Source organism: Pteropus alecto, unplaced genomic scaffold, assembly GCF_000325575.1.
Source record: "Pteropus alecto unplaced genomic scaffold, ASM32557v1 scaffold461, whole genome shotgun sequence".
Classification (NCBI taxonomy): Eukaryota; Metazoa; Chordata; class Mammalia; order Chiroptera; family Pteropodidae; genus Pteropus; species Pteropus alecto.
In genome coordinates, this window is record NW_006431079.1 from 3,976,718 (window position 1) to 4,001,958 (window position 25,241).

General features: G+C 43.7%; 1 protein-coding gene across 14 annotated transcripts in view; it reads left to right on the forward strand.

Moving 5' to 3' along the window:
* Window positions 1-25,241, forward strand: part of TEAD1 (TEA domain transcription factor 1) — a 252,398-nt gene that overhangs the window by 186,348 nt on the left and 40,809 nt on the right. For 9 of the 14 annotated variants that reach the window (XM_015596482.2, XM_025038630.1, XM_025038653.1 and 6 more), the window contains 5 exons: window positions 6,137-6,148; window positions 6,962-7,096; window positions 8,264-8,310; window positions 9,127-9,188; window positions 10,147-10,271. In XM_015596482.2, coding sequence (XP_015451968.1) covers window positions 6,137-6,148; window positions 6,962-7,096; window positions 8,264-8,310; window positions 9,127-9,188; window positions 10,147-10,271 — 381 coding nt within the window. The remainder of the gene's footprint in view (window positions 1-6,136; window positions 6,149-6,961; window positions 7,097-8,263; window positions 8,311-9,126; window positions 9,189-10,146; window positions 10,272-25,241) is intronic. The other 5 variants (XM_025038632.1, XM_025038647.1, XM_025038642.1 and 2 more) reach the window with 1 other exon arrangement.

The following is a 25,241-nucleotide window of genomic DNA, read 5'->3' on the forward strand; positions in this document are numbered from 1 at the left end:
CCCTGCCCAGAGACTTCCTTTCCCCAAGTAGCAGCAGAAAGGCGGTTCCTTATTTGCCTGCTTCAGAGGCTTGTGGGAGCCACAGTCAAACTCTGTAGACCACCAGTGCATTGTGGACCATCATCATCTTCCTGGAAAGATGGGCCAGGCCGCTTCTCATCTGGAGTGTGTTTTGGTGAGTGCATGACTCAGGACAGTAGTAAGAGGAAAAGAAGTCTTTACTCTGCCCTAACCTCAGCAGCAGTACTACTGTCTTAGGCAGTAGATGTATTCACGTCATAATCTGGATGTGTGTTGAAGAAAAGCCTACCTTTGCTGACATTGCAGCATCCCAGTAGATCAGAAAAAGGCCTGAGCTCTGTGTCCATTCGTTGGTGACTAATTTACAAGCTACATGTGCTCCCCTAGACCATTATCTTTATTTTTGACCTGATGGCCTTTGTGATTTGATATCTGAACAGGCCTTTCTTCCCAATCTGCTATTCCTTCCAATAAACAGAGCTTAAAGTTCAAATTGTTGATTTAATTCTCTTGAGGAGTTAAAGAACTTTGCTGGGGCATTGCTGTAGTCCACACTGCCGAGTCCTGGCTGTAACGCCACTGATCCTATCCAGGAATGGGCCTGTCTATGGGGAAGACATGCATCACTTCATCCAGTGGTAGTCTGAGACACAGGTTATGTATTGAGGACCAGGGCTCCTAAGCATTTCAGGTCTGAGGCAGGATCAAACCTGGATGGTCAAGTCACGTGGGCCCCATAGACTGCAAGTTCACTGAATGGCAAGGCTGTGGGCACTGTGCACAGTGCTTGATGCAATTCTCAGAGCAGTTCTGTAGGTAGGTGTTGTTACTCTCACTTTATAAATGAGGAAGCAGAGTCTTGGAATGACTATGCAACTTGCTCAAGTTTACAAGTATGAATTTGATCCCAGGGATATCTGGCACCAAAGCCCAAGCTTTTTGCATGATGTCGTGCTGCCTCCCCAAAGAGTACTACTGGTCAAGGATGAGAGTCCATTTCCCTCCCTTGAGATCCTTTTGCATGGTCTCCCCTCAACTGAGCCCTCTATTCATTGTGTTTGTATGTTCGAATTAAAGAAGACGAGTGGTGGGAACTGGTACTTGTCCGGAGCTAAACTTGAGCCTGCTGCCTACTTGGGTTCCTCTGGCTTTTCACGGGAGATTTACCCCTCCTGCCTTCTGCTGTCACCTCCGAAGGGAAAGGGGGCTAAGGTCAGAAGGGCGCCTTCTCCCCAACACACAGACCTGGCATTAGCTGATCTAAATCACAGGCTTCCTGGGGGAGCATTATCAAGTACACCTACAAATCACTTGGATCCTCGTCTACAATCCTTAATGATGCTAAGCCCCACATCAGAATGAAAGGAAACACTATTGACAATTATAAAATACTAAATATAGCTCAGTACATTTAAAAATGAACAATGGTAAAAGCCTTGAAACATTTTTCTTTGATGTGAATGGAGTCTTTGGCATTTGGAAATACAATAAGATGAATTAATTGCTCCTCATTACATGGCAAGTCAGGAGAAGTATGAATGTGCCTTCTCTCCTCGGCATTAGCTATTGCCTGATCAAAATAGCCCCCTTTTGTATTTAATCCAGCTTTCTCTAATAATAAGCAAATTGGAGATCATGGCTAGAAAAATTCAAGTGCCCTTCATCCTTTCTCCAGAACCCTCATAGAGTTTTGTGATGTTTATCTGCTCAGGGGCTACTGCTAATAATTGCAGAGGTCATGTGAATCCACACAGTGCAAGATTAGAAACAACATCTGCAAAATTACTTCTTTGGGAAGTGTTCTTTATTTTATCTTTTTCTGTAAAAGTGATTTTGAAAGCAAATTGCTGTCTTTCCTCTCTTGCACTATATATTGCTGGAAAAAGTATATCTGGAGAAAAACATTTAATAGGTATCAAGAGTGTTTGAATCCATGATCTTTTTTTTTCTGACTTTATGTATTTTTCCTGATGAAATGGTGGACTTCTACATGAATTAAATAAGTTGGAGTCTTTAAATTCTGAAATGATGGCCCCTGAATAAACTGTTTGAAATATATTGGTTTAGTAGACTGTTCATTAAAATTCCATATGTGACAGCTATGATATTATACATGCAAGCATGTGATTTTTTTATATTCTCTTTACAATTTTTATATATAGTTAATGCCCTCAAATGATGAGATCGTTGATTCCCTCAAATAATCAAAAGCTGAGAGAGCAGAGGAGCAAGAGGAACAAGACTCCCATCTGTTCAGAAACTGATTCATAAAATGTCCTCGAGTTTGAAGAGCACACCACATTTGTGATGTGGCTGCCTTCCTGTCATGTATATTACATGTAGACTTTTTCCAAACATTGTGTACATTTCAACCATTAAAAGGAGGCATTCCATGGAACCCAGAGTTGTAGTGGCAGCATTGCTCTGCTTTATGACATATGAAAACTGTTTACTTAGTAACAATAACAATTTGAAGACTTGGGGCTGAGGAATTTACCCATGACACATCCTGCCAGACCCCATGTGGCCTAGGTAGCGAGGCCATTGATATCATGGTGTGCCAGAAAATGGACAGGGAAAAAAGTTGAATGGGTACTGAGACATGCACCCCAAGCTGGAGTGCTTGGTCTGCCATCATTCTAAGGTCAGGTGGGCCATTTGTTCTTAGCACCCCATCAACAGTCTGACACCCATGTTGCCTGCTCCATAAACATTTTCCACATTCTAGATCATGGGCTTGAGTTAGAGTTCAGCTGGAAAAGGAAGGTTTGCCTTTTAGAAACAACATCTGCTTTCGTGGCCTCATTCTTTGTAATCTTAGGGATAGAGGGACTTAAAAGCAGTAATAACTACTGACTAGTGTGAAGTTGTCCAAACTTTTTCCTAGGACACGTTTTTCTTGTTCATGCATGCTTATGTGTACACATGTACATACTCAGTGTTTCCTGTAATCTAAGACACCATAGGCAATAACTCAGTATTGACTTAAAACAGTTCTTCAAGACAAAACAGTGTGCTCGTCCTTTGTAAATCTTATCCACATCTCAGAAATGTTGGTATGAAAACATTTGAGAGTAAAATTAATATGGAGTACAAAGGTGTAGCACGTATTTTTGAATTTACTTAAGCTTCATATTCGGATAGATTAGTGATACCTCCCCTCACTTCCCCTTTTAGTCTGGGGGTGTGAATGGTGAGGATAGAGAGTGGAATGTTTAAAAGTCCAGGATATATGACTAGAGTGACACAGAGAAGCAATTTACTCAGTTCTGACACTTAGAGTTATAATTTCTTCAAAGCCAGGCATGTACCTCTAGGCTGAAAATGACAGTTTAGAGATCCCTCCATTGAAATCTCTCAGCTTGGCATCCTTCTGTACTCCCATTTTAGGATAAGTGGGTCTACAGCCAGGCTCTCGGTTCTGATTTTGAAATCTCCCTGGCATGGCTTATTATCTGCAGGGTTACTTTGGATTTTAAACAAAAAGTTTTAATCTTTTTGTTTTTCAAATGTGCATCATATATAAAGGGGAGATGTTATAAAATTAAGTGTGTAATCAGAGTGTCTCCAATACAAAAGGCAGGAAATCACTGGTATAGACATTTTAGTCCATTTCCAGAAAATTGCCTATTTTCAAGTAGGTAGGTCAAGTGCAGAAAGAACCTCTACTTGAGGTAAAATTTCCTCTCCACACTTGGCTTTCTGTCTATTAGGCTAGGCGGCTAAAAGCTGCCCAGATTTTAACATTCTGCTCTCTTTTCACTAGTGGTTTTTTGGCTATATGTATTAAGATATATTTGCTTATAATAGAACTTATACTCATAGCTACAAATACTCTTTGAGCCATAAGGGCTTTAGAGAATAAGGCGCAACTCTTTATTTTGGAGAAAATTAGAGAGTGTTAAATGACTTATCCAAGGTAGTACAACCCATTAATGTCAGGCGAAGGCAGGTATAGAAGCGCCAGGTCTCCAGACTCCTAGACAGGTACGCCTTTTCTTCGCAGAGAGCAGGTTGGTGTAGTAGAAGCAGTTGATTTGCTCTTCTGCTTTTGAACTTTTGTTTTTAGTCAGGTACCTCATGGAATGCTGGGTAATAAAAGAGTCAGACTTTATTTAACAAAAGAAAAAGACTATGTTCTGAAGCTGTATGACATAAACAGCACAGTAGCTGGTGACCTTTCTCTTCATTGACTGATTTCCCTCTTAAAAAAGAGAAGTATCAAACTTTCATGAATGTTTCGAAGAACTTTTCAGTCAGCCCAGCGAAGGGAAACATCTCAGGCAACTCTAATAGAATAAGAATGGGCTGTGGAGATGTAGGAAACTCACTTCTACTTGGACCTGGCCTGTCAATTCCTGAGTCACTCTACCCAAGTGTGCACAAATGCACTCCGTATTTGGGTGAGCAGAATTGCCCCTGTCATCAGCATTTCATAAACACAGAACTCTCAGGTCTGAGAAAGGCCCCATGATGTACTTTTGGAATATAGCCAAACCCACAGCTCTGGCAGTTTTTCCTGGATTTGCATCAGCCAGGCAGGCAGGAAGTCTGGGCTGCCATTTTCCCAGCCCCCATAGCGTGGGCCCTAGAGAAGTTGTAAGGCTTGTTCCTTGTTGGGGAAGGAATCTATGGTTATGCCTCTGCCATTACTTACTGTTCAGAATTTGCCTCGAAGGCATTTATAACCTCTCATTAGGGGTTAAGTAGCTTGGGGGCTGGAGTCCAAAGTGACTCATCGAAAGAGAAACCAACAAGTGTGTGTTTGTATCAAGGTATTCTCGACAGAGAGGGAAGCGTGACTGGAACCATGCATTTTGTTTATTATACATGGATTACCCCTGAGAGGGTAATAGGGCAGATGGCAGGGAAAACCATAGGACCAGCAAAGATGAGATTGACTGGTACTGAGATCTGTGAGTGTCGGGTTCAGTTCGGCTTTAGGGCATTTGCACACATCCAGTCAGTTTTTCATAAAATTCCACAGATGTCAAAATTTGTCTTTTTTTCAGGCATCTCGGTATCTGAAATGTTTTGGATCTTTTTTAGAAAAGTTACCAGAAGATGCTAGCTTTAGATTAGAGCATTCACCAGATTAGCAAATGGAGCTTCAATTCAAAGAATGCCATCTGACCAGAGGTGGCAAAAGCCTCATTCTAGTCACCTGTGACCATTCCTTTGGGGACCAGTAAACCTGCAAGGTTCCTCGAGCCTTCGTGGTAGCATTTAGCTATATAGCACATGGCCTTACAGATTCTCATAATGACCATGTGCATCCCCGTAGAGCTGTTCCATGAGGCTCATTATTTTTTCATTTGAGAGGTAGAGAAATGTATAAAAATATTATAAAAGTTTATGAAGTGTTAGGCTCTTTTTCAAGGGTTAATATAAACTTTTTGAAACTTCACATAGTAGTCCTGGCAGGTATGGGGCAAAGCGGTGTCTATACCACTTTAGGAGCACTAAATTGATCTTTCTTAGAAGCCCCTAGTCGTTGTGTTGTAGGCTTTGATTTTTTTTTAATTCTCTTTTCTGCCTTGCCTTTGATACCTCAGCACGTTTATTCATCACTTCTGGGTAAACCTGTAAACAGACACTGAGGCCACCTCAGTGCCTCATCTGAAGTTTCCCTTGACCTTTTATTCACTTTCTGAACTTTGAATAGAAGCTGTGGAGGGCATTCTTTTTATTTCGATGTCACCATTTTGTTCCTGCTTTGATGAAATCTCGGCCAGGTAGATTTATGGACTTTCTACTAGCAGGCAGGAACCTTGACATGTTTACCAAGCATGAAGCCCTGCCTGCATCATCAGGGCCCGTCCCCCACCAGAGGTCCAACCCTTTCTCCATCTGTACTGGAAAAGCCACATAACCAGCTCGAAGGAGTTGGGGGTTGTTTTTATTGTTGCAATTGCTGGTAATTGCCCTTCTAGATAGTTATCTGGGCTATTCTTTCCTCCTAAAATGTGGGGGGGGAAAAAAACCCACACTCCTATACATTTTATTATACCCCAGTATTATGTGTTTGTATACATATATTTTTTTAACTGAAGAAGATAAAAACCCCTGCTTTTGTACGCAATCCTTTTAACAAATTGTTTATTGTTGTATCCAGGTGACAAGCATGGTAAGTATTTCCACCAAAATGAGTATTCTGTATTATAGCTGTGCTTGGCAGACTCTTTGGCTAGCTTTGTGTTACCAGCCTTGGCTTTTCTAGAAAAGACCCATTTAGGAAAAGGAGAAACTACTTACCTGGTGGCATCCCCTGTGTCCTCAGCTACAGAAAGAACCCGTGTAGACTTAGACCTATGGCGGGGATACCTGAGAGAGCATGCACCCCGCCAGCATGCTGCTTGGTCCCATCAGCGCCCCACCTCACCCATCCCCGCTGCTTCTGAGCCTCCCCCACCAGGTGTCTGCCAGGGCTTCCAGGCCTCGCATGACTCCAGCAGCTCCTGGGACTGTGGCTCCTTGACAGCGCACACAGTGAGGACCTCTCTACACTCTAGATGGTCCTACCCCTGATCCACACCCATGCCTCTTCTCTCACCGCCCCGCTCCATCTATATGCTTAAAAGCAGGGCCTTTTTTCCCCCTCTTGAGTGTGTTAAGTAATTGGAGAAATCTCCCTTTAGAAGCTGGAAAAATAAATACATTGTCCACTCTCCTCAGCCGCTTCCCATTCTGTTGGGAAATGGATTAACAAAATTTTTTTTTATAAAACCTTGCCACTGGGTGTTCTCAGTAAATGTTCAGAGTTACAGTAGGTTGAGTGTGTTTTAGCCTTCTGGCTGTGTTTATTTATCTGTGCATGTTTGCTTTTCCAGCCTCTTTTGTGGCTCTGTATTTTAGTCCATGTGCTCGTGGCTGTGCCTGTGTGAGCTGCCTGGTAGCCATGCGTTATATATTAAATCTGTGTGTTACTGTCACCTTCAAGGATCAGACTGCAAAGGATAAGGCCCTTCAGCATATGGCTGCCATGTCATCAGCCCAGATCGTCTCAGCCACTGCCATTCACAACAAGCTGGGGCTGCCTGGGATTCCACGCCCCACCTTCCCGGGGGCTCCGGGGGTGAGTCACAGGCCAGATCCAGAAATGATGGCTCCGAGGGGCGTGGGGTCACCATGGGTCAGCATGAAGCTGTCTGCCTGGTGCTTGTATCTGGGACAGGTGTAAGAGAGGGGAAAGACCACCTTCTGGTGAACTGACGCTGGGTACAAAAAGGTGAAAGAAAGGAAGGAAGAGAGTGAGAGTGTGAGAGAGCGAACGAGAGAGCGAGAGCAAGGGGGTGGGAGGGGAAGAGGATGGGGTCCTTAGTCCCTAAAGACATGGAATTAAGTGTCACTTTTCCAGTGCCCTTCTGGGTTGTGATCTGCTCTTCTGCTGTACCTTTTATCCTGCCCTCGGTCTCTGTTCCTGTGTCTTCAGGGCCACTTTATGACAACTAGCTCCTAAAGGGATAGACATTCTGTTAATTTTCATTTTGTATTTACCAAAGGCTGAGAAGCTTAACATTGTGATCTCATTTAATCCTCATAATAATCTTAAATGCCTCTTATTGTTATTACCATTTTACAGATGAGAAAACTGAGGATACTTAGTAACAGAACAGGGGTTTGGATAACTTCCTAATCATATGGATAGTGATATTAGCACTCAAACTGAGGGTTCTGTGACTTCCTCTACATAGTGCTGCCGCTCCAGACAGGGTTTGGCAGGCACCAAAAGCCTCAGGAAAACTCACAGGAGAGGAGGCATCTGCACCACCTCTTGGAGCTCTCAGCCTCTGGTTCTAGGCTTTGTCCTCTCCCCAGCTGAGCCTTCAGTGCTGTGAGCTGTGGAGGCAGAACATTGCACAGAGAGTGTTTCAAAATGGAGGGAAAAAAAGAAGGATGGTGGGTGCATGGATGGAAGAGTCAGAGAAAATATTTGTGAACCCTCCGTAATGCGCCCAGATCTCTGCCAGGTGTAAGGAGAACACAGAAGCTGCTGCCTGGTCCCTGCCCTCAGGGATTATCTGTAATAGGAGCTAGAGGGAGCCCTGGGTTACCAGACTGAGGACATCGGTTGCGATTTTGCAGGCAGCAGTGACCACACCTACATTTAGGGAAGGTCAGTCTGCAGCTGGTAGGTGGTCTGAACTCCCTCTCTCTAGTAGGGGTTGCAAAGCATAGACATCCTGCACTGTGCTTTGGAATGAACTCATAATCCTGAAGCCTCTTACATTTTGCTTTCTAGTTCTGGCCGGGAATGATACAAACAGGGCAGCCAGGATCCTCACAAGAGTAAGTGTGAAGACAAAGGGCTGGTCACAACCTACCCCGGGTAGTGTTTTCCCAGGACCAGATTGCCTCAGGGCTTGGAGGGGAAAGATTTAACCCAAGATCACCAAAGTCATCCCCCATTGTTATTTGCTGAGGCCAACAGCAGGGAAGAGACTGCTCAGATGCAGGAGAAGTGTAAATACCTCACTCCCACCTTAAGTTTAGTGGTCATCCAGCTGGAACCAGGAAGAGGGTCCCTGTCCCTTAATGGCTCTGAAGGGCAAAGCCTGGGTCTGCCTGAGGGAGAGGGCAGTGGAGGTGATCCTGTAGTCCCTTCTGTTCCGGCTTTCCCTGTGGTAGGGCGGCTAGTAAAAAATCCTACTGTTGCTTCAAGGGCCAAGGAAGCAAGCGCAGTAAACCAGAAGATAAGGGTAGTCAGGGGATGAAAGCAGAAAGGAAATCCTGCCCCTATATTCTCAAAAGCACTTGAACTATTTGGCCTAGAGAAGGAGAACCTGAAGCATGTGCCAAATGTGGCCAGGCCTTAGTCTCTGTGGGACAAGAAGACAGGTTCAGAGGTGTCCAGCTTGTCCCACTAAACTGGCGTGAGGCTCGTTGGTTTGGTCCTTGGCACCCTGCTGGCCCCCCTCAGTTGGAGAGAATAACTGTCTCTGTCTTGGCATAGCTTTGCCCGGGCTGTGCTCCCACCTGTAGGCAGGGAACCTCACAGTGGGGAGGACCCCCACCAGGCCCCTAGCCATGAGAGGCCAAGGCTAGGCCTGGGGAGTAGATGCTGCTGCAGTCACTGTTTCTGATTCTCCATCCTTCTGTCCCCAGCGTCAAGCCCTTCGTGCAGCAGGCCTACCCCATCCAGCCAGCAGTTACAGCCCCCATTCCAGGTGAGTCTCTGTGGGTCTCCCTCTCACTTTGTCCCACAGCTGCATGTACCCCCTTACTTGCAGAGCCATGGATATCCGCTACTTGACCCAACCTTCTTTAAAGCAGAGGTTAGGCTGAAGCTCAGAAGGGTCACAGGAGTGTCCCCTCCCAGGTCCCTGATTCCTCTCAGCCACCTTCTGAGAGCTCTTGAGATGGGTTTTTCAGTGAACAGTAAGCCCGATCACTTTCACTCAGCACCCCGAGTCACCCTTGGAAGGGGAAGTTACTATGGTTCCTTCCTCCTCATTAATAGACTGAATTGGGCAATCTAGGTCCTGAGGGCGGATAAGGGTTTATTACCCTTTCTTAGATAAGTAGGTTTCAATTCCTAGTACCCTTTCTTTAAAGGAAAGCTTACATGGAAACCCAAACTAGAAAATATGTCTGGCCCTCCTTGCTACACACGTGCACGTAGAATTTACAGTGGAGCTGCTCTCCATTATAGGGTTCCCAAACTGAAAATGCTCTCCCCTCTAGTGGAGCATTCTGAGAGAATATTCCATAGTGCTTGTGGCTGCCGTCTTTAGAAGGGAGGTGGACAAACACAAGAAGTGTCTGGCACAAACAGGTCTCACAGGAGAGCTTTGCCAACATTCATTTCTTCTTAGTCACTCTTGCCTTGGTCCCAGCTAGGCCCCTTTGTCTAGGATTAGGTGTCCTCATGCCATAGCCCTTAACCTGAGCTGAAGTTGGCTTTTTGAGGAGCCACATACATTGTGCTTCTCTGGGCCACTGCCTCTGGGATCCTCAGCCAGAATTCCACCCTTACCTAACTTAGTCCCACCCCTAGACTCTGGTGGAGCAGGCTGTTGGCCTTTCCTCCTGGGTCACCCATGTTATAAGGCCCTATCCCAGTACTGGCCCGAGGCCCAAGGGAAGGCACATGGCCAGCATTAAAGGTGACGATTGGTCTTTCAGGGTTTGAGCCTGCGTCAGCCCCAGCTCCCTCGGTCCCTGCCTGGCAAGGCCGCTCCATTGGCACAACCAAACTTCGCCTGGTGGAATTCTCCGCTTTCCTCGAACAGCAGCGAGACCCAGACTCGGTGAGTGTGCTCGGAGGCGTGCCTCAAATCCAGAATTTGCTTCCATTTCCATTTGCCCTCATGCCTGACAAATAACCTTTGTGAACATGGACCGGGGGAAGAATAGCCAAGCATCCTTTCTATTAACTAAAAAGGTATTTCCATTGACAAGTGTAGAACTTGTCAAGTGTAGAACTTCAGAGCTGAATGTTTAGGGATGCTCTGGACCTGAAACTCCAGGGGGTACCAGAGCTGATGGGAAGGACCTTAGAAGCTTGTACATTTGATAAAATTTAACATTTATCGAACCTTGCCACTTGGCTGGTACTGAGCAAAGCTATTTTTATATACAATCACATTTTATCCTCACTCTATAAATATATACATATATACACATATGTATATTATTACATATTATAATATAACATATTGTAATATAATATGATATATTATAAAGGTAGGTGCTGTCTGATAGCAGTTAGAGGTTAAAGTAATTTCCCTAAAGTCACACGGTTAATATCTGATGAAGTAGGGATTTTTAAACTCATGTCTTTAAAACTCAAGCCTAAACATTAAGCCCTTATTCTATACTGCCTTTCCAAGTTGATGTTTTCTCAAGGTAGCAAGTCATTATCTTCTTAAGAAGTAACAAGATGGTACATAGAATGCGATACATTATACTATCATAAATACCAGTAAGGTTGGCATAGGGACTCTGTTGTCTCCCATACCTCATCAAGTGCTCGTCATCCCGTTGTTTCTCAGCCAGGCCCATTGTTTCCCACACATATGTGAGCTTCCCTTCTTTCCCACCCAGCAAGCCTAAGACCCTTTCCTTACTCCCACTCCTTGGCTGTAAGTATGAGGACTCCATCTGTGTGTGGGTGAATCCAATGCAGAAACTGAGGAAATCGCGTTTGTTTTGGGGATCTTCACCAACTCTCTCTCACCCACCCCACTGACCTCCAGGGCCACCAAAAGCACATAGGTGCTGTGCTCTCTGTGTGTCTGCTGCCTTTCTGTTATCAGGAAAACGTGTCATGAATGAGTTCACCATCTGTTGTAAATAACTCAGATACTGAACGATTGCAGGGGACCTCTCCTGTGAGTGTTTGTACTTGAGCTTGGTGGAAAGCCTCTGGTGATAGGATGGGGGCAGACACCGTGGGCAGAGGGGCTTCCACCAGCCATCACCAGAGTGGAGCCCTGAGAACCTTGTGTAGCTCACTGACCTTTCTGTCTATGAATTGTGAATTCTGGGAGCTGGTAGAAAAAATAGAGCCTGCTCCAAACTTAGTGGGGTGGAATGAAGAAAGATGTAAAATAGTTTATTCAGTCCATCGAGGCAGGTATAGGAAAATGAGGTTATTGAAAACATGAAGAGATGCCAGCTGGATCCTTCTTTTCTGGTCGCTGACTGGTTTTATAGGAAGGGTGATGGTGATGGTGAGGGCTTAAATCCTTATCTTTGGGGGCATTGAAATAAACAAGATTACAATATTCTTGATTTTAGGCTGCTGCTTTTTTCGGGAAGGTGTAGATGATTCTTTGGCTGAAGGCTTTTTTGCTTTGGCTTGGATGATGCTTCTGCTTTTTATAACTCATTTGTATAACACTTCATTGCCTATGGAGTACTTTATCATTGATCATTTCCTTCTGTTCTCAGAGGGCCGATGAGATAGATTCTGTTTTTCCCATTTTATAGGTGAAGAAACTGAGGCTCAGACACATTAAATGACTTACTCAAGGTATTTAGCCAATAAGCAGAGGGACCAGGAACCCACATCTTCTGTTTTAATATACACTTTTACACCACTGTAAACTGCCACCAATTATGAAGGTCTCATAAATTGTGCATTCAGTCTGTATATCTCCTGTGTGCACAGATCTTTCCCTTTGCTTGTGACTCTTCTTTTGTTTGTTTGTTTTGTTTTGTTTTTCCCCTGGGAATAGAATTTCAAAGCATTGAGAAGCAAAAGTCCCAAGATGGTCGTTGTTCCCCTGGTTAAATGACTAGAGTATTCATCACAAAAAAGCACATTTAAAAAGCACATTTCAGCCCTCTCATTGTGACTGTCCTCTCTAGTTATGGACCAGTAGGGCCCAGAATGCCCAATTCCTCTTGTTGTTTGTTCGTCGGGAATCACTGGTAGACTCATTCAGTCTGTTCTGTAGTCATTTATGAGCACCTGCAAGGTGCCGTGCTGAGGAGGGGCCCAGTGCTGCACACACAGCCACAGTCTCTGCCCTTGTGGAGTCTAATGTCTAATGAGGAGATACGCACCAAGCAGTAATCACACGAGGTCATTGCGAAGTGTGGTGACTGCTAGGGAGGAAGAATATTGATGCTGTCAGTGACTAATAGGCAACAGGCAGGCTTTCTCGAGGAGTAACCCTTACACTGAGAGGTAGAGAAATGATAAGGCCATCGAAGGAGGAAGAATATTCAGAGGTTGATGACTCTTGAGGTGTTAAAGCAGTAGGTGAAATTGGTAGATAGTTTTAAAGGCAGAGCTCACCAAGTCCTTGGAATACAGTCCAGAGATGTTTCATGTACATTTAGAATTACACATAATCCGAATGATTCAACTGGATTTGGCCATTTCCTGATGAATGAAAAGGCTTGGCTCTATAGATTAAACTCTAGTACATGACTTCAAAAGTGCTGAAATAAATGGAAGGCCTGGAGTGAGTCAACACCCTTGGGCCTCTTGAAAAATAATTATATTTTAGGGAATACAAGTTGGGGCTGAAAGAAATTGGAATTCATTTAACAAATACGTTTTAAACACTGCATGCCAGCCACCGTTTCAGGTGTTAGAGTCAACAATAAAGGAAACTAAGTCCTTTTTCTCATGGAGTCTGTATCCTAGTAGAGAACACAAACAATAACCATCCAAACAAGTAAACACACATACACACAAACACATAAACACGCACACACAGAATGTTAACTGCTTATATGGAATAGCGATCCTTCTTGACAGTCGAGAATTACTTGCTCTTAGATTTAAAAAAGTATAATTTCAGAAAATAATATTTTATATACGTTAATGTTTCTGGCTTGTATTATGGTTTTAAATTATGTCTATCACATAATGCCAATCAAAGCTATATCACTATTGTGAAGTTATTTTACTAAATCATAACATTGATCTCAGTTGTTAATATAGCTTCTAATATTCTTGTGTTACGAACCCTTATTTTTCAATGATAAACAAAGGAGTTTAATGTATACAAATGAATTCAAGGCAGATTGTGAATAGCACATGTATTCGATTTTACTGAAAACGTGAGAGCCTGAAGGATGGTTCTTGTGCTAGAGGAAGCATGGGCTTCTTGGTAAAAAGAAAAGTGATCGACTAATTGAAATGGAAGAGAATTAACAAAATTATTTAAAGCATGTTGACAATATCTGAAGCACCAGCTTCTCAAATTATATAATATGTGCTTTATTTTGCAAACACAAATTGCTATTACAATGACGGTGTAATGGCACTTCAGGACCAAGGTCACACTGAAAAATTGGTAGCATGTGAATGGTTTCTTTGGCTCTCAGACTTTTCACGGCTTCTCAGACTTTAATTTTACTATATTTTTATTACAACTACAGGAAAATTTAAAGTCACCTAAAGTTTATGTGATACATTTAAATTACAAATGTGGACATACTATGCTTAAATTGTAACATAAAACATTAAGCATGTTTTAATTTCATAAGGAAGCCAGCAAAGTGACAAATAATTAAAGGTCCCTAAACAGATACCTTTGTATTTGGATTCTCTAGATCTTTGTCTACATATAGTCATGCACACACATTACTCCCTACTTCTTTGTAATGGTTTATGTTGATTGGAATCATGGGGTTATATATAGCACTTTTAAAAAGCCAACAAATAAATTAATGAGTTGCGTGCAGTGCTGTTTTTTCATAAGTGATTTCTTTTATCCTCATCGCAACCCTGCGAGGTACATAATTCTATTTCGTTCCATGGAAGAGGTGTGTAGAGATTGCTGTCTTACAGCTAGTCAATAGCTGTGGCCAGGTTTGAACACTCTGGCTGTAGTACTTCCCAACAGGAGATAAGGCACAAACACACACTTGGGTAGCAACAAAGCCAAGAGGCGAACCTAGTTTGCCTAAGTCTCCATCCAGGGTGACCTCCCTTCGTTAACCACTGTTCTGGAAATTCACTCTTCAGTTTACCAAATAGGTCATCATTGCCACCACTAAAGACTTTGTGACTCTGCCACCTTTAGCACTACCCGTACTAGTAGTAGTACCAGTAGTGATGATAGCCAACACTGTGCATTATCTTATTTACTCCTCTGACATAGCCTTCCCAGTGTTAGACAGCCAGCTGATATTGGAAATGGGATTCAAATCCAGGTCTGCTGATTCTACATTCTGCGATTGTAACCAAATATTGTATGGTCTATTTGTACCCAATAATAGCCTGTTTTGTAGTGTAGAGCCTGCTGCAATCTATAAGGAGCGAAAAGCAGAATAATCTGGGAGATGCGCGCCCCCTGCTGGCTCTGCATCGTATACAAACCATATGGCAACGTTTCCCCAAGTCAGAGGTTGTTTATGTTGGTGGAGAACCAGCAAGTCAGTCCCTCTGTTACCTTTGGCTCCACTAGAAGCTAAGAGAAAAACAGCAGAGGGTGAAGAAAGGAAGATCTAAAAAACTAAGACTGTTTTAGAAGTGGTTAGTAGTCCTTAAAAATACACTTTCTACATGATTTCAGTGTTGCATATCAAAGGACTTCACATGTTACGTGTAAGATCCTCTCCCCATGGTGGGCTATATAAAAATATCTTGCCGGTAATCAGCACTCAGTTCCTGGAGACTGAATTAGGCAGCTGCTGTTTTAGACAGATGAAAACCTGATCTTGGTGAGCTGTCAACTGAATCCTGTGCGTGCATGGGGAGTGGTTTTCCTGATAAAGCCTAGCGGAATTCCTCTACCCCACCCTGGGATGTGGCAGGTTCCTCCAGCCCCCCACATCTCAGCCACATCCTGCCTCACAGCTGGCAAACCCCTGCCAGTTCAGACTTCCCAGGCACAAGGTCGTATGTTTAATGCCTGTCGTGATCTGGATGCCAGAAGAAGCAGGACCCTGTGCAGGAAGAGAGAGTGTAAGGGTGTAGTTATGTAGGAGTAACATGGCCAGAGAAGGGAAAACTTTGGGATGGAGAAGGAAGGACAAGGAGATTGTCTCTTTAGATGTTGAAAAAGCACTGTATTGCTGAAGAAGAAAAGTTCACGATGTGGTAGAGGAACAAACCTGAATAGGGAAGGCACACCCAGCCTATAAGAAACACCTTTATATATTATTATAGCAATAGTAATAATTGCTAGCACTTACTGAGCTGTGTTGAAGCCTTGTACGCCAAGCATTTTGACATGGGTACTGTTCTTATGTCCTGTCTATCAGTGAAGGAATGGAGGCTCAGAAACATTAAAGTACATTTTCAAGATCCAGTGCCCAGAAGTGGCCATGCCAAGGTTTGGCCCCACTCTGTATTCTTAAACACTCCACTGTAGTTTTGAAGAAATAAAAAAAATTACTCAAATGTAAAAACACCTCCCTTCCAAAGTATGAGCTCCCCAAGCACAGGCTGGATGTGGCAGGGCCCTACACACTGGAGAATGAGTTGGGCTGGGTTTTCTCTGAGCTTTTTTTCCAACCTGTGGTTCTGCGAATCTTCTAGGGGTTTAGGGCAAGGCACGAGAGAAGGAAGGAATGTTCCCATTTGGACTTTAGAACTTATCTCTCATCATGCTCTCATGACAACATGTTTGTTCTAGTGAATAAAAAGGCCGGTATCTGAATTCTTACCAGCGGCGTGAGCTTTGGGGCAAATGACTTCATGGCCCAGCCTCAAGTCGGTGCAGTAGTCATAATGGAACCACTCCCACTGTATTACTGTGACAGTGACAGTTAGCAACATCCCAGGACCTATTAAGCACTCCACAAATGTTTTTTGAAGCTGAATATCTTGTAGAAATGTAGCAGGAAATTGGGCCAGACAGATGGAAATGACCTGGCTTGGGAAATATCTGTTCACCAGGTGGTTTGGACTCTATTGAAACTCAAGGATGGGGGCCAGAATATTTTTTTAATTATTTTTTTGTGTGTAGGTAGTAAATTCGTGAGTGGTCAAAAGTCTATAAGCATAAAAGAATGGAGGGAGACTTCCCTTCCTTTTAATTACTGGCTCACCCCAAGTAGCAAACAACTGTCGATAATTTTTTGTGACTCTTTCCAGAGATTTTAATACATATACAGCATAATATGAACATATATTCTCCCACCTCACCGCGCCCCCCCGCGCTTTAAAGAGAAAGTGTGGTCCGATGTGTGTTTCAGGAAGATGAGAGCTACAGCTGGTTATAGAATAGGTTGGGGGCAGGGAAACAGTATTACTTGTCCAGGAGATGGGTGACAAAGACCAAGCCAGGGAATGAGCAGTGGCCAAGGGGATGGAAAGCAGGGAATGCCAGAGGGGAGAAACCCTGTGTCAACAACAGTAAAAGGCCTTTAGAATTAATTAGCTGTTGGGAGGAAGACGATAATGGAAATGATGGAGTTTTTGAGACGAGGGATGGTGGTATAATTTGAAGAATCAGAGAACTAGAGAAGGAAGAAGATTTGACTTTGTGATAATGCTATTTCTTTTTGTCCTCAGAAGGAACTTGTTGAAATGGATTTTGGAAACAGAGAGGCTCAGAAAATTTGGGTAATTTAGCCGAGCACCCAGCTCATAGCTGGTGGGGTTGGATATTTGAACTTTGTCTGAATCCAGAACTGCCTGAAATGTGCTGGCCTCTTATCTTTATTTCTAAGTGGCTGGAACAGCCTAAAGCATGGAGGCTCCTGGATATGGGGGAGTAAGTCGGCAATCTTCACAGCCTGAAGGAGCCCGAGTTCTGCCCTGTCGGGGAGCCTGCACTAACATTCTATACTTACATCCTCCAGATAACCTATTCTTTTCCATACAGGCACTTGGTCAGATATGGGCCCAAGGATGATTTAATCTTCGTATCTTTATAGCTTCTTTCAAAGGCCTAAATTCACACATCAGCTAAAATTCCTGTGTTAGACCACAGATCCTGACTTTGGTTTGGAAAATGTGATCAGTGTAGCTCTAAAGAAGTATGACATTGATGAGGCCTGTGGTAGAAACAAGGGTGGATGGTTCGTATGGGGGTTCGATTGGAGAAATAAGATCAGAAGCAAGATTTAAGTTCCAGATTGCCAGGATGGCCCTTCCCTACATCCTGGAAGGGTAGGGGAAGTACAAGGTTTCTCTGGAGAAGCTTCTGAGCCCTGCAGTGGCTGAGGCAGCAGTTGGTACATCCCAGAGTGGGGTCCTATGTTAATGGGAAATGGCTGTTGGGGCAGATCTAGTTTCTGGTCCTTTAGAAAAGAGACTCCTCTACCCTAGTTCATGGCTTGTATGTAGATCTCATCAATAGCATCTGTGCAGTTCTCTATGGCTCACACAGAATTGGGCATGTTTACTGTTTCATCTGACCTTCACATTGACCCCTGGAGATGAGCAGGCCAGGTGTCATCCCTATGTTCAGGGGAAGATGTCAAGGCCCAGAAAGGTTAAGCAACTTGCCTCAGGCCACAGAGCTCAAAACCAGTGGAGCCTGGATTTTAACCCATGTGTTGTCGATGTCTGCATCCCATGCTTAGAATAAATGGTCAGAAAGCACACTTGCCCTCCAGGTTCTCAGAGCAAGGCTACAGCTGGTCTGATGGTTGGCTGTGCCCATTGTTTGTTTCTCCCAGGTTTTTCTTGTATATTTTCCCAAGTGTGATCTTCCAGTATGACAATGGAGATGAAGTGTCTTCTGGTGAGAGAGGTTACGGTTCACTGTGGTGTGGTTTTCCCAGCCTGTCCTGCATGATTGCCATGCTGTCCCGTCAGCTCATACCTGCACCTTTCGCAAAAGCAGTGGGTAGTTTACTCTCAGCGTCTGAGCTGCTCTGGGCACTCACCCTCTTTCTTCATTACCATTTGGGGATGAGGCAATTGAAAGCATCTGGAAATCTGGGTTTTATAGACATTGCGCAGAGGCCCCAGCCAGGCTCCATCTGCTTTCCTTGGCAGGTCAGCACCACACCCGCCTGCCTTCGTGGTTGCTGTCCCTGCACGCAGCCCATGGGCCCTTACAGCTGCACTTCTGTGGGGGAGACGCACTTCTTTCTAACAGCAGCCGCTCTACAGAGACGGTGGTGGACGTGGAAGTGAGGGCCGTGCATCCTGGTATGAGACCTGGGAAAGAAGGACTTACTTGCTCCTAGTTTCTTGTTTTCAATGTTTCTTTCTGGGAAGAGCACAGGGAAGAGATGAAGCAGCATTGGGGCCAAGTAGCCAGGACAGGGCTGGTGCCTCTGAACAGTTAGCTGAAGAGAGAGCCTCCTGGAGCAGGAGCCCAGGCAAGCCCTTCTTGTCCCTCCAAGGGCCGAATATGCAGGTCATTTTCTTTGGCCGGGCCCCAGGGGTCATCACAGGTTGCCCAGGCTGCCCTGGGGGTGTCTGGACCAAGAGCCTTGGCAGGAGCATGACAAGAAGCAAATGTAGGTGATTTGTCCTTGCTCTGGTCTAGCTTGTACGTTATCATCCTTGACATGAGTTATTTGTCTTGGTTTCTTTAAATTCCTAAGTGGATTATAATTTTTCTCTTGGTATTATTTGACAGCAGTCATTTTTCAAGGTTTTACTGCATTCTTTAAATACTTGGAATTTTTGGAACAAGTTTAGGAGAAGACTGCCATCTTCAGGTCAGACAGTGCAGTGCAGAGCTGAGGCGTGTCGGGGGTAGCTGCCCTGATGCCAAGGACCCGCAGATTTACAGAGCTCCTCTTTCCTTTTCTACAAAAAGTGAACTGCCTCATCAGAGGTCTCTGGAGGAGAATGTACTGACAGTCCTTTCAGAAAAAGAGAAAAGAAAGAAAATGAAACTCCAGAGGCCACTGTTGGAGTGTGTTGTTCTTGTCTGTCTCATCTGCGGTGATGAGCACCCTCCCAGGCTGCCCCGGCCCCACTTGCAAGACCATACTTCACATGCTTCAGAGAGTGGGCTCGGATGGGCCTGAGGGAAGTGTGGGGGCCAGATCACTGCAGGCCCCACGTGCACATCACCCACCCCCACCTTGGCCACCCGACATTGACAGTAGTAAAAGGCAGTGCTGGAATGGTAGGAATCACGCTAATGTGTCTGAAACTTCCCTCTCTAAATTTCTGCTTTAAATTTTAATATTTCCATTTTATTGCTACCAGAGGGACAGCCTTAATTTCACATGATCTCATCTGAAGAAAAGAAACATGATTATTTGGAGAAATAATAATAGCAACAATAAAAATAAACTATGTGCTCGGCACAGTATTATGTATTTCCTACGTGTTATTTCATTCAGTCCTCGTGACATTCCTTCAAGGTAGGCACTGTTACTATCCCTGCATTACAGATGGATGTAGAAACTGCAGCACAGAGGGCTGGGATCACCGGTCCCAGATGACTCAGCTAGGCAGTGGTGCCAGCGGTGCAGTGCCAGGATTCAGACCAGATATCCCCCACCTCCCCACCCCTCATCTGACTCCAGAGTCCCAGCACTCAGCCCTCCCTCAGCAGCAGAGAGAAGGAAAGTAGGGGTCCAGAAGAGAAAGTGATCTCTTGGAACAGCTTTAGGGAAGTAGTAAAGTCTTTTGTGAAACCCCCAGGGTAGCTAAATAACCCTTTGCAAGTAACTTTGAGTTTTTAGGACTACATTCACCTTTATCCCTATTTACAACTGCTGTGAAGAAGAACTGGAGGGATTATAGCAATAAAAAGAGAAAACGAGCATTTCCCCAAGTCAGAATAGAAACCCATGTATTTTGTCAGGTGTTGCTGAGCTGCGGGATGTTTTGATCTAGGTAGGATTTTGCTGGTGTAACACTGGTCTTTTGGGTGAACGCTGCAGGCAGACAGAGGTCCCAGCTTCTGCTCAGTCATCCTGAGTATTTGAGCCATAGGATGGCTCTGTAATTTGACTCAGTTCCTTTCCATTCCAGGGAACTTGTGGTCAACTAGCATAAACATCCTGAAGCATGACTCCTAATATTTTTGTTTCCCTTTATAGTTATTTCCCTTCCTCAAAAAATCTCCATGATGTTCAAGATAGCTTTTGATTGGCTGTTTATTTAATTTAATAAAGTAATGCATGTGCTTTATATGTAAGCCAAGTAGAACCGCATTCATGGCCTATAAGGAAAAGCCGCGGTCCATTTCCCCAAGTCTCCCCACCCCCCAGTCCTGTTCCTTAGAGACAGCTGCGTACAGCTCTTTCAGCCATTCTGTCATTTATTATCTCCATATTCCTAAGTGACATGCTTATACTATATGTCTCTGTCCATCAACTTTAGACTGTTTCTGTTGACTTCTTTCTGTGGGACACTTAGCTCTCTAAATTAGCACACTTCCTCACCGCTTTTACTTCTTACCCTCCCAGTGTGGTTATATCACAAATTTTGGATTAACATTCAGTGTTTATATTGTAAACCTGTGTAAATTTCACACGCAGTATGGTTAGTGTGTGATGATGTATTAGAACCATTTCTTGATTGTAACACTTGTTTTTTTCTAGGGTTTGTCATTGCTCCTTTTTTTTATTTGCTCAGTTTTTACATTATGCAAATTTATCCTCAAAATTTATAACACTTCTCAAACTCTTCTCCTGATGGTTAAATAAGTCAGGGAGTCTCTCAGGTCCATTGTGCCCTTGGTGACATCCCTCCAGGAGCCCTCCAGCTCCTCGTCCGTTCTAGACTGACCGCTGTCCAGGTCAGCGGCCCCGCTGTTGACCAGAGCGTTCCTCTACCTCTCTCCTGTGTTAGGGCCCCATCTCCCTCTTTTTTTATTTACTTCCTCATTGCATGGAATATATCCTCCTGTGAGAACAGTTATAAGGAAAGTCAATTTTCTGAAAACTTACATCGCTCAGGTGTGATAGATAACCTGGTTTTTACCGTAGAGTTGTGAAACTTTATTCATGTTTTCCAGGTGAGTTCCACATATGTTCCCCTTGCTAATGAGTAACTGCATGTTTAATGCTGGAGAATAAAGTCATTCATATAAAAAAAAAAAAACATTTAAATGCTAATTTAAGTTATGTGATGTGCAGGAGTGGGGATGTTGACTGTCTTTAATACTAGTCTTCTCTATAGGAATTTTTGAGAACATGCATTTATGTGGGCAGTGTATGATTCTGACTAGAGAGGAAGCAAACTAGCTCCATACAGTCCTTCTGCAGGGTCTATGAAGAGAGAGACTTTTTGTATTATTAGCTCATGGGTTCCCCGTGCCTAGCACAGTGCCTCGTATGCAATGGACAGTAGGCGTGCTGGTTTATTCTACTGAAATCCATAAAAGAAATAAGCAGAGTGAGTATCTTTTTGTTGTTGTCATTGATACGTTGATAATCAACATATCTACTGAGCGCCTAGAAGACTTTTGTAATTGAAAGGCAGTATTAACTTCTATTTTGGATACTGAGGAAATTTAGTCGTAGGCTTTAGTATACATGACTCATTGACATTCCCTCTGTTTCTGCTTATATATTACCCCTAAATACTTGGGGGTTTGATTTGTTGTTTTTGCAAATGTTTGTTTTCTGCTTTGTAGAGTAGAATTACTCTTTGCAAGTTTTGTGTTCCACCTTTAGTGTTGGGGATACCAACACTGCTGGAAAGAAATTGGGATTTATTTGGAAGGGAGGGAGGGAAATAAAGTATCCACCCTAGTAGCCATCTTCCCTAATAAGGAGAACTGGCAGGATGAGAAGTAGTAGTTAGAGCCTCAGCAAATGGTTTTCAGAGTTTTAATTTCATGAAAACTTGAACCCAAACCTATCAGGTAGATTTCTTCTTTTCAGCCTTCTGGGTTTAGGGGCCAAGAGACTCCTGACTTGCCCAGGTTGAATTAAGGGTAGAGGGGGGTTTGTTTATCTCACTGCTGTGGTCTCCAGGACACCTTCTTTTAGTCCTTTGTATTCTTAGAAACAAAGTCACCTCTTGGCAGTAATAAAGCCACTCAGATGCCAGCAGTCAGAGTTTGGTTTCAAGTCACCAGCCTTGGAGAGGCAGTGCTCGATTTCCTTTGGCAAAGACAGCCTGCCCCTTCTCAGTTCATTTCAGCCACTTGGGCACGAAGGTAATTTCCTCAAAATAGAAACCTTTGAAGACTGTCTGATGCATCCATGAATCATTATGTTTATCCCCAATTCTAATTTAACATTTTAGAATTTTAAAAACACTATTTAGCTGCCTTCTTCTTTCTTGAATCAACTTTCAGAAAAAGTCGGTCTGCAATAGAAGGGTCTAGGCATTTTCTTCTGGGAGACCATGTGGTTGATATTTGCAGCAAATCCATGGGCGGTGGTGCTGACAGATCTAAGTTTTATTCTCAACTCCAGGACTATTCCTGGACGTGTGACCTCAGGCAAGTTCGTCTCTAAGCTTCTATTTCCTCATTTGTAAAATGATTTTAATAAAATCCACCTACAGTGTCATTGTGAGGCAAGAATTATCTGAGGTTACATATACAGAGTGCACATTGCACATAATGCTGAATGGACGCAAGTTCTTTTCCTTCCTTCAGGCACAGGTGAGAGGCCCACACCCTGAGAAGCCAGTAATGGGTGGGCTGTAATCAAGACTCTGAACATTCACATGGCTTTACGACCTGTTCCCAGCTCTGGGCTTACTTGTGGGTTTGTTTTGTTTTGTTTTGTTTTTGTTTTTGTTTTTGTTTTTTTTTGCTAGGCAGGAGGAATAGCTGAAGCAGGAACCTTGTTGTGCTTCTGCCCCAGGATCTATTTAATCTCACATAATAATAAACCAACACAATAGTAATCTTAGCAGCTACGATTTATCTAGCACTTCTTCTATGCTAGGCCCTATGCCAAGCACCTTCTGTGCATTGTTTCTTTTCGTCCTCAAACCTGTATTACAGATATTAACAGGCAGGAGGGATAGCTGAAGTAGGAACCTTGTTGTGCTTCTGCCCCAGCATCTATTTAATCTCACATAATAATAAACCAACACAATAGTAATCTTAGCAGCTACGATTTATCTAGCACTTCTTCTATGCTAGGCCCTATGCCAAGCACCTTCGGTGCATTGTTTCTTTTCGTCCTCAAACCTGTATTACAGATATTAACATCTCCATTGTACATATAAGAAAACTGAGATTTCAGTTTCTTGTTCATGCTTTGCACTCAACACCTTGCTTTTCAGCTGTATCTTCATGGTCCTCACTGAAGTATGGTCAGTTTTACCTTCCATTCACCTTCCTGACTTATTGACACGTGGCCGTCTAGGCTGTCATCCAAGTTCCAACAGTACAGTGCCGGTGCCTTTTGATATCTGGAGCAAAACGGCTAAGTCTCACTGCTTCTTAACTTCACTCCAGCTCTGCCCTGACCTGTGGGCGGCTAGTGAGGCAGAAGGGCTAGAAGGTGGTGCTCAACTCAGCTTCAGTTCCCAGGTGTCCCCAAGGCTTTTCTTGTATTACATTCTTTCCCATAGATTCACCACCCTCATGTGACACAAGTAATGACAAATGGTGCCTCCTAGAGCTGGGTATGGCCAAGAGCTTGCTGTAAGCAGAGGTTATTAATAAGGATGGGGTGGGTGGACATACAGATGGCCAGTTGTCCAGTTAATGAAGGAACACTGCCTTTTGCCTCAGCTCCTGTGATGGTTGATAACTGTGTCCCAAACATAGCTTGTGTTATTTTTATTCCTTTTGCTCACCGATGAGACTGGAAGCTCCTTAGCAGTAGTGCTTTATACATTCCTGTGGGCTTTTGTTTGCTTATAATTGGAAAGATGATGTAACAACATTGGAGAAAATTTATAAACAGATCAATAGCATTCTGCCCCACCCCATAACCTCACCCCCCGAACACGGCAATGACTTTTACTTTATTTTAAAGTTTTTTTCACTCTTTTCCAACATAGGCATACTCTGTTCTTCCATGGTAGTTTCCAGGTCTCAGTCCAGCCTGAAAGCCACCAGGTAGCTGGGACAGAGGCTGGGTCCATGTCAGAGCTTGATAGGTTCCTTTTTTTTTTTTAATTTCACCTGATACTTTTTAGGTATTTTGAAGCCTTGTAAAGGTGTCACTCTGATGTTGGATAGGAGAAGGGCTTAGCCCTCTCCCAGATCCTGGGCCCTGGCCACATTCCCCACATGTGCAACACTGGACAGCGGGCATCGGGTGGGGATGGGCCTCTTGCTCCTCAGCATTGTGACCAGCACTGAGATCCACAGTGTGGGTAGCAGGTCACGGATTTGAACCAGCTCTTCCTAAGGATATTTTTACAAGGTTTTGTGATCAAATGAGTTTGGGAAACTTTGGGTTATGAAAGTTAAAAAATGTTTCTTTAACACAATGCTTTTAATATGTTTATATTCACTGAATCTCAAAGAAGGGAGTTTTATGAAAAATGGTAGCATTTATTGAGTGTTTACTCTTCGTTGGCTCTAGCAGTTCTAGTAAGCTCTTTATAAGCAGTGTCTCATTTAAACCATATAGCAACCGTCCATATGAAGTAGATGCCAGTGCTGTCCCCGTCTTAGACACTGAAAAGGCACCTACCCAATGGCATAGTTAATACACAGTGGGCACAAAGTTTTATGCTTGAGCAGGCAGAGTCCAGACTCCATACTCTTAACCTGTATACAGGACTCATGGTAGGCAGCTGTGACCAAGTCGTTTTATTTGTGACTTCTCATTTTCTATGCAATTAGTAATTGGAAGGACTCTATAGTTGGAGAGATGCCAATTTAAACTTAAAAAGTGAACAGGGACTGCTAGGCAGATAGGGACATGGGGTTCTTATGAATCCTATTGGGTTATTAGCTGGAACTCATACCTTCAGAGGTCTTTGTGTCACATTAGGTTGGTGTTACAGCCTATTC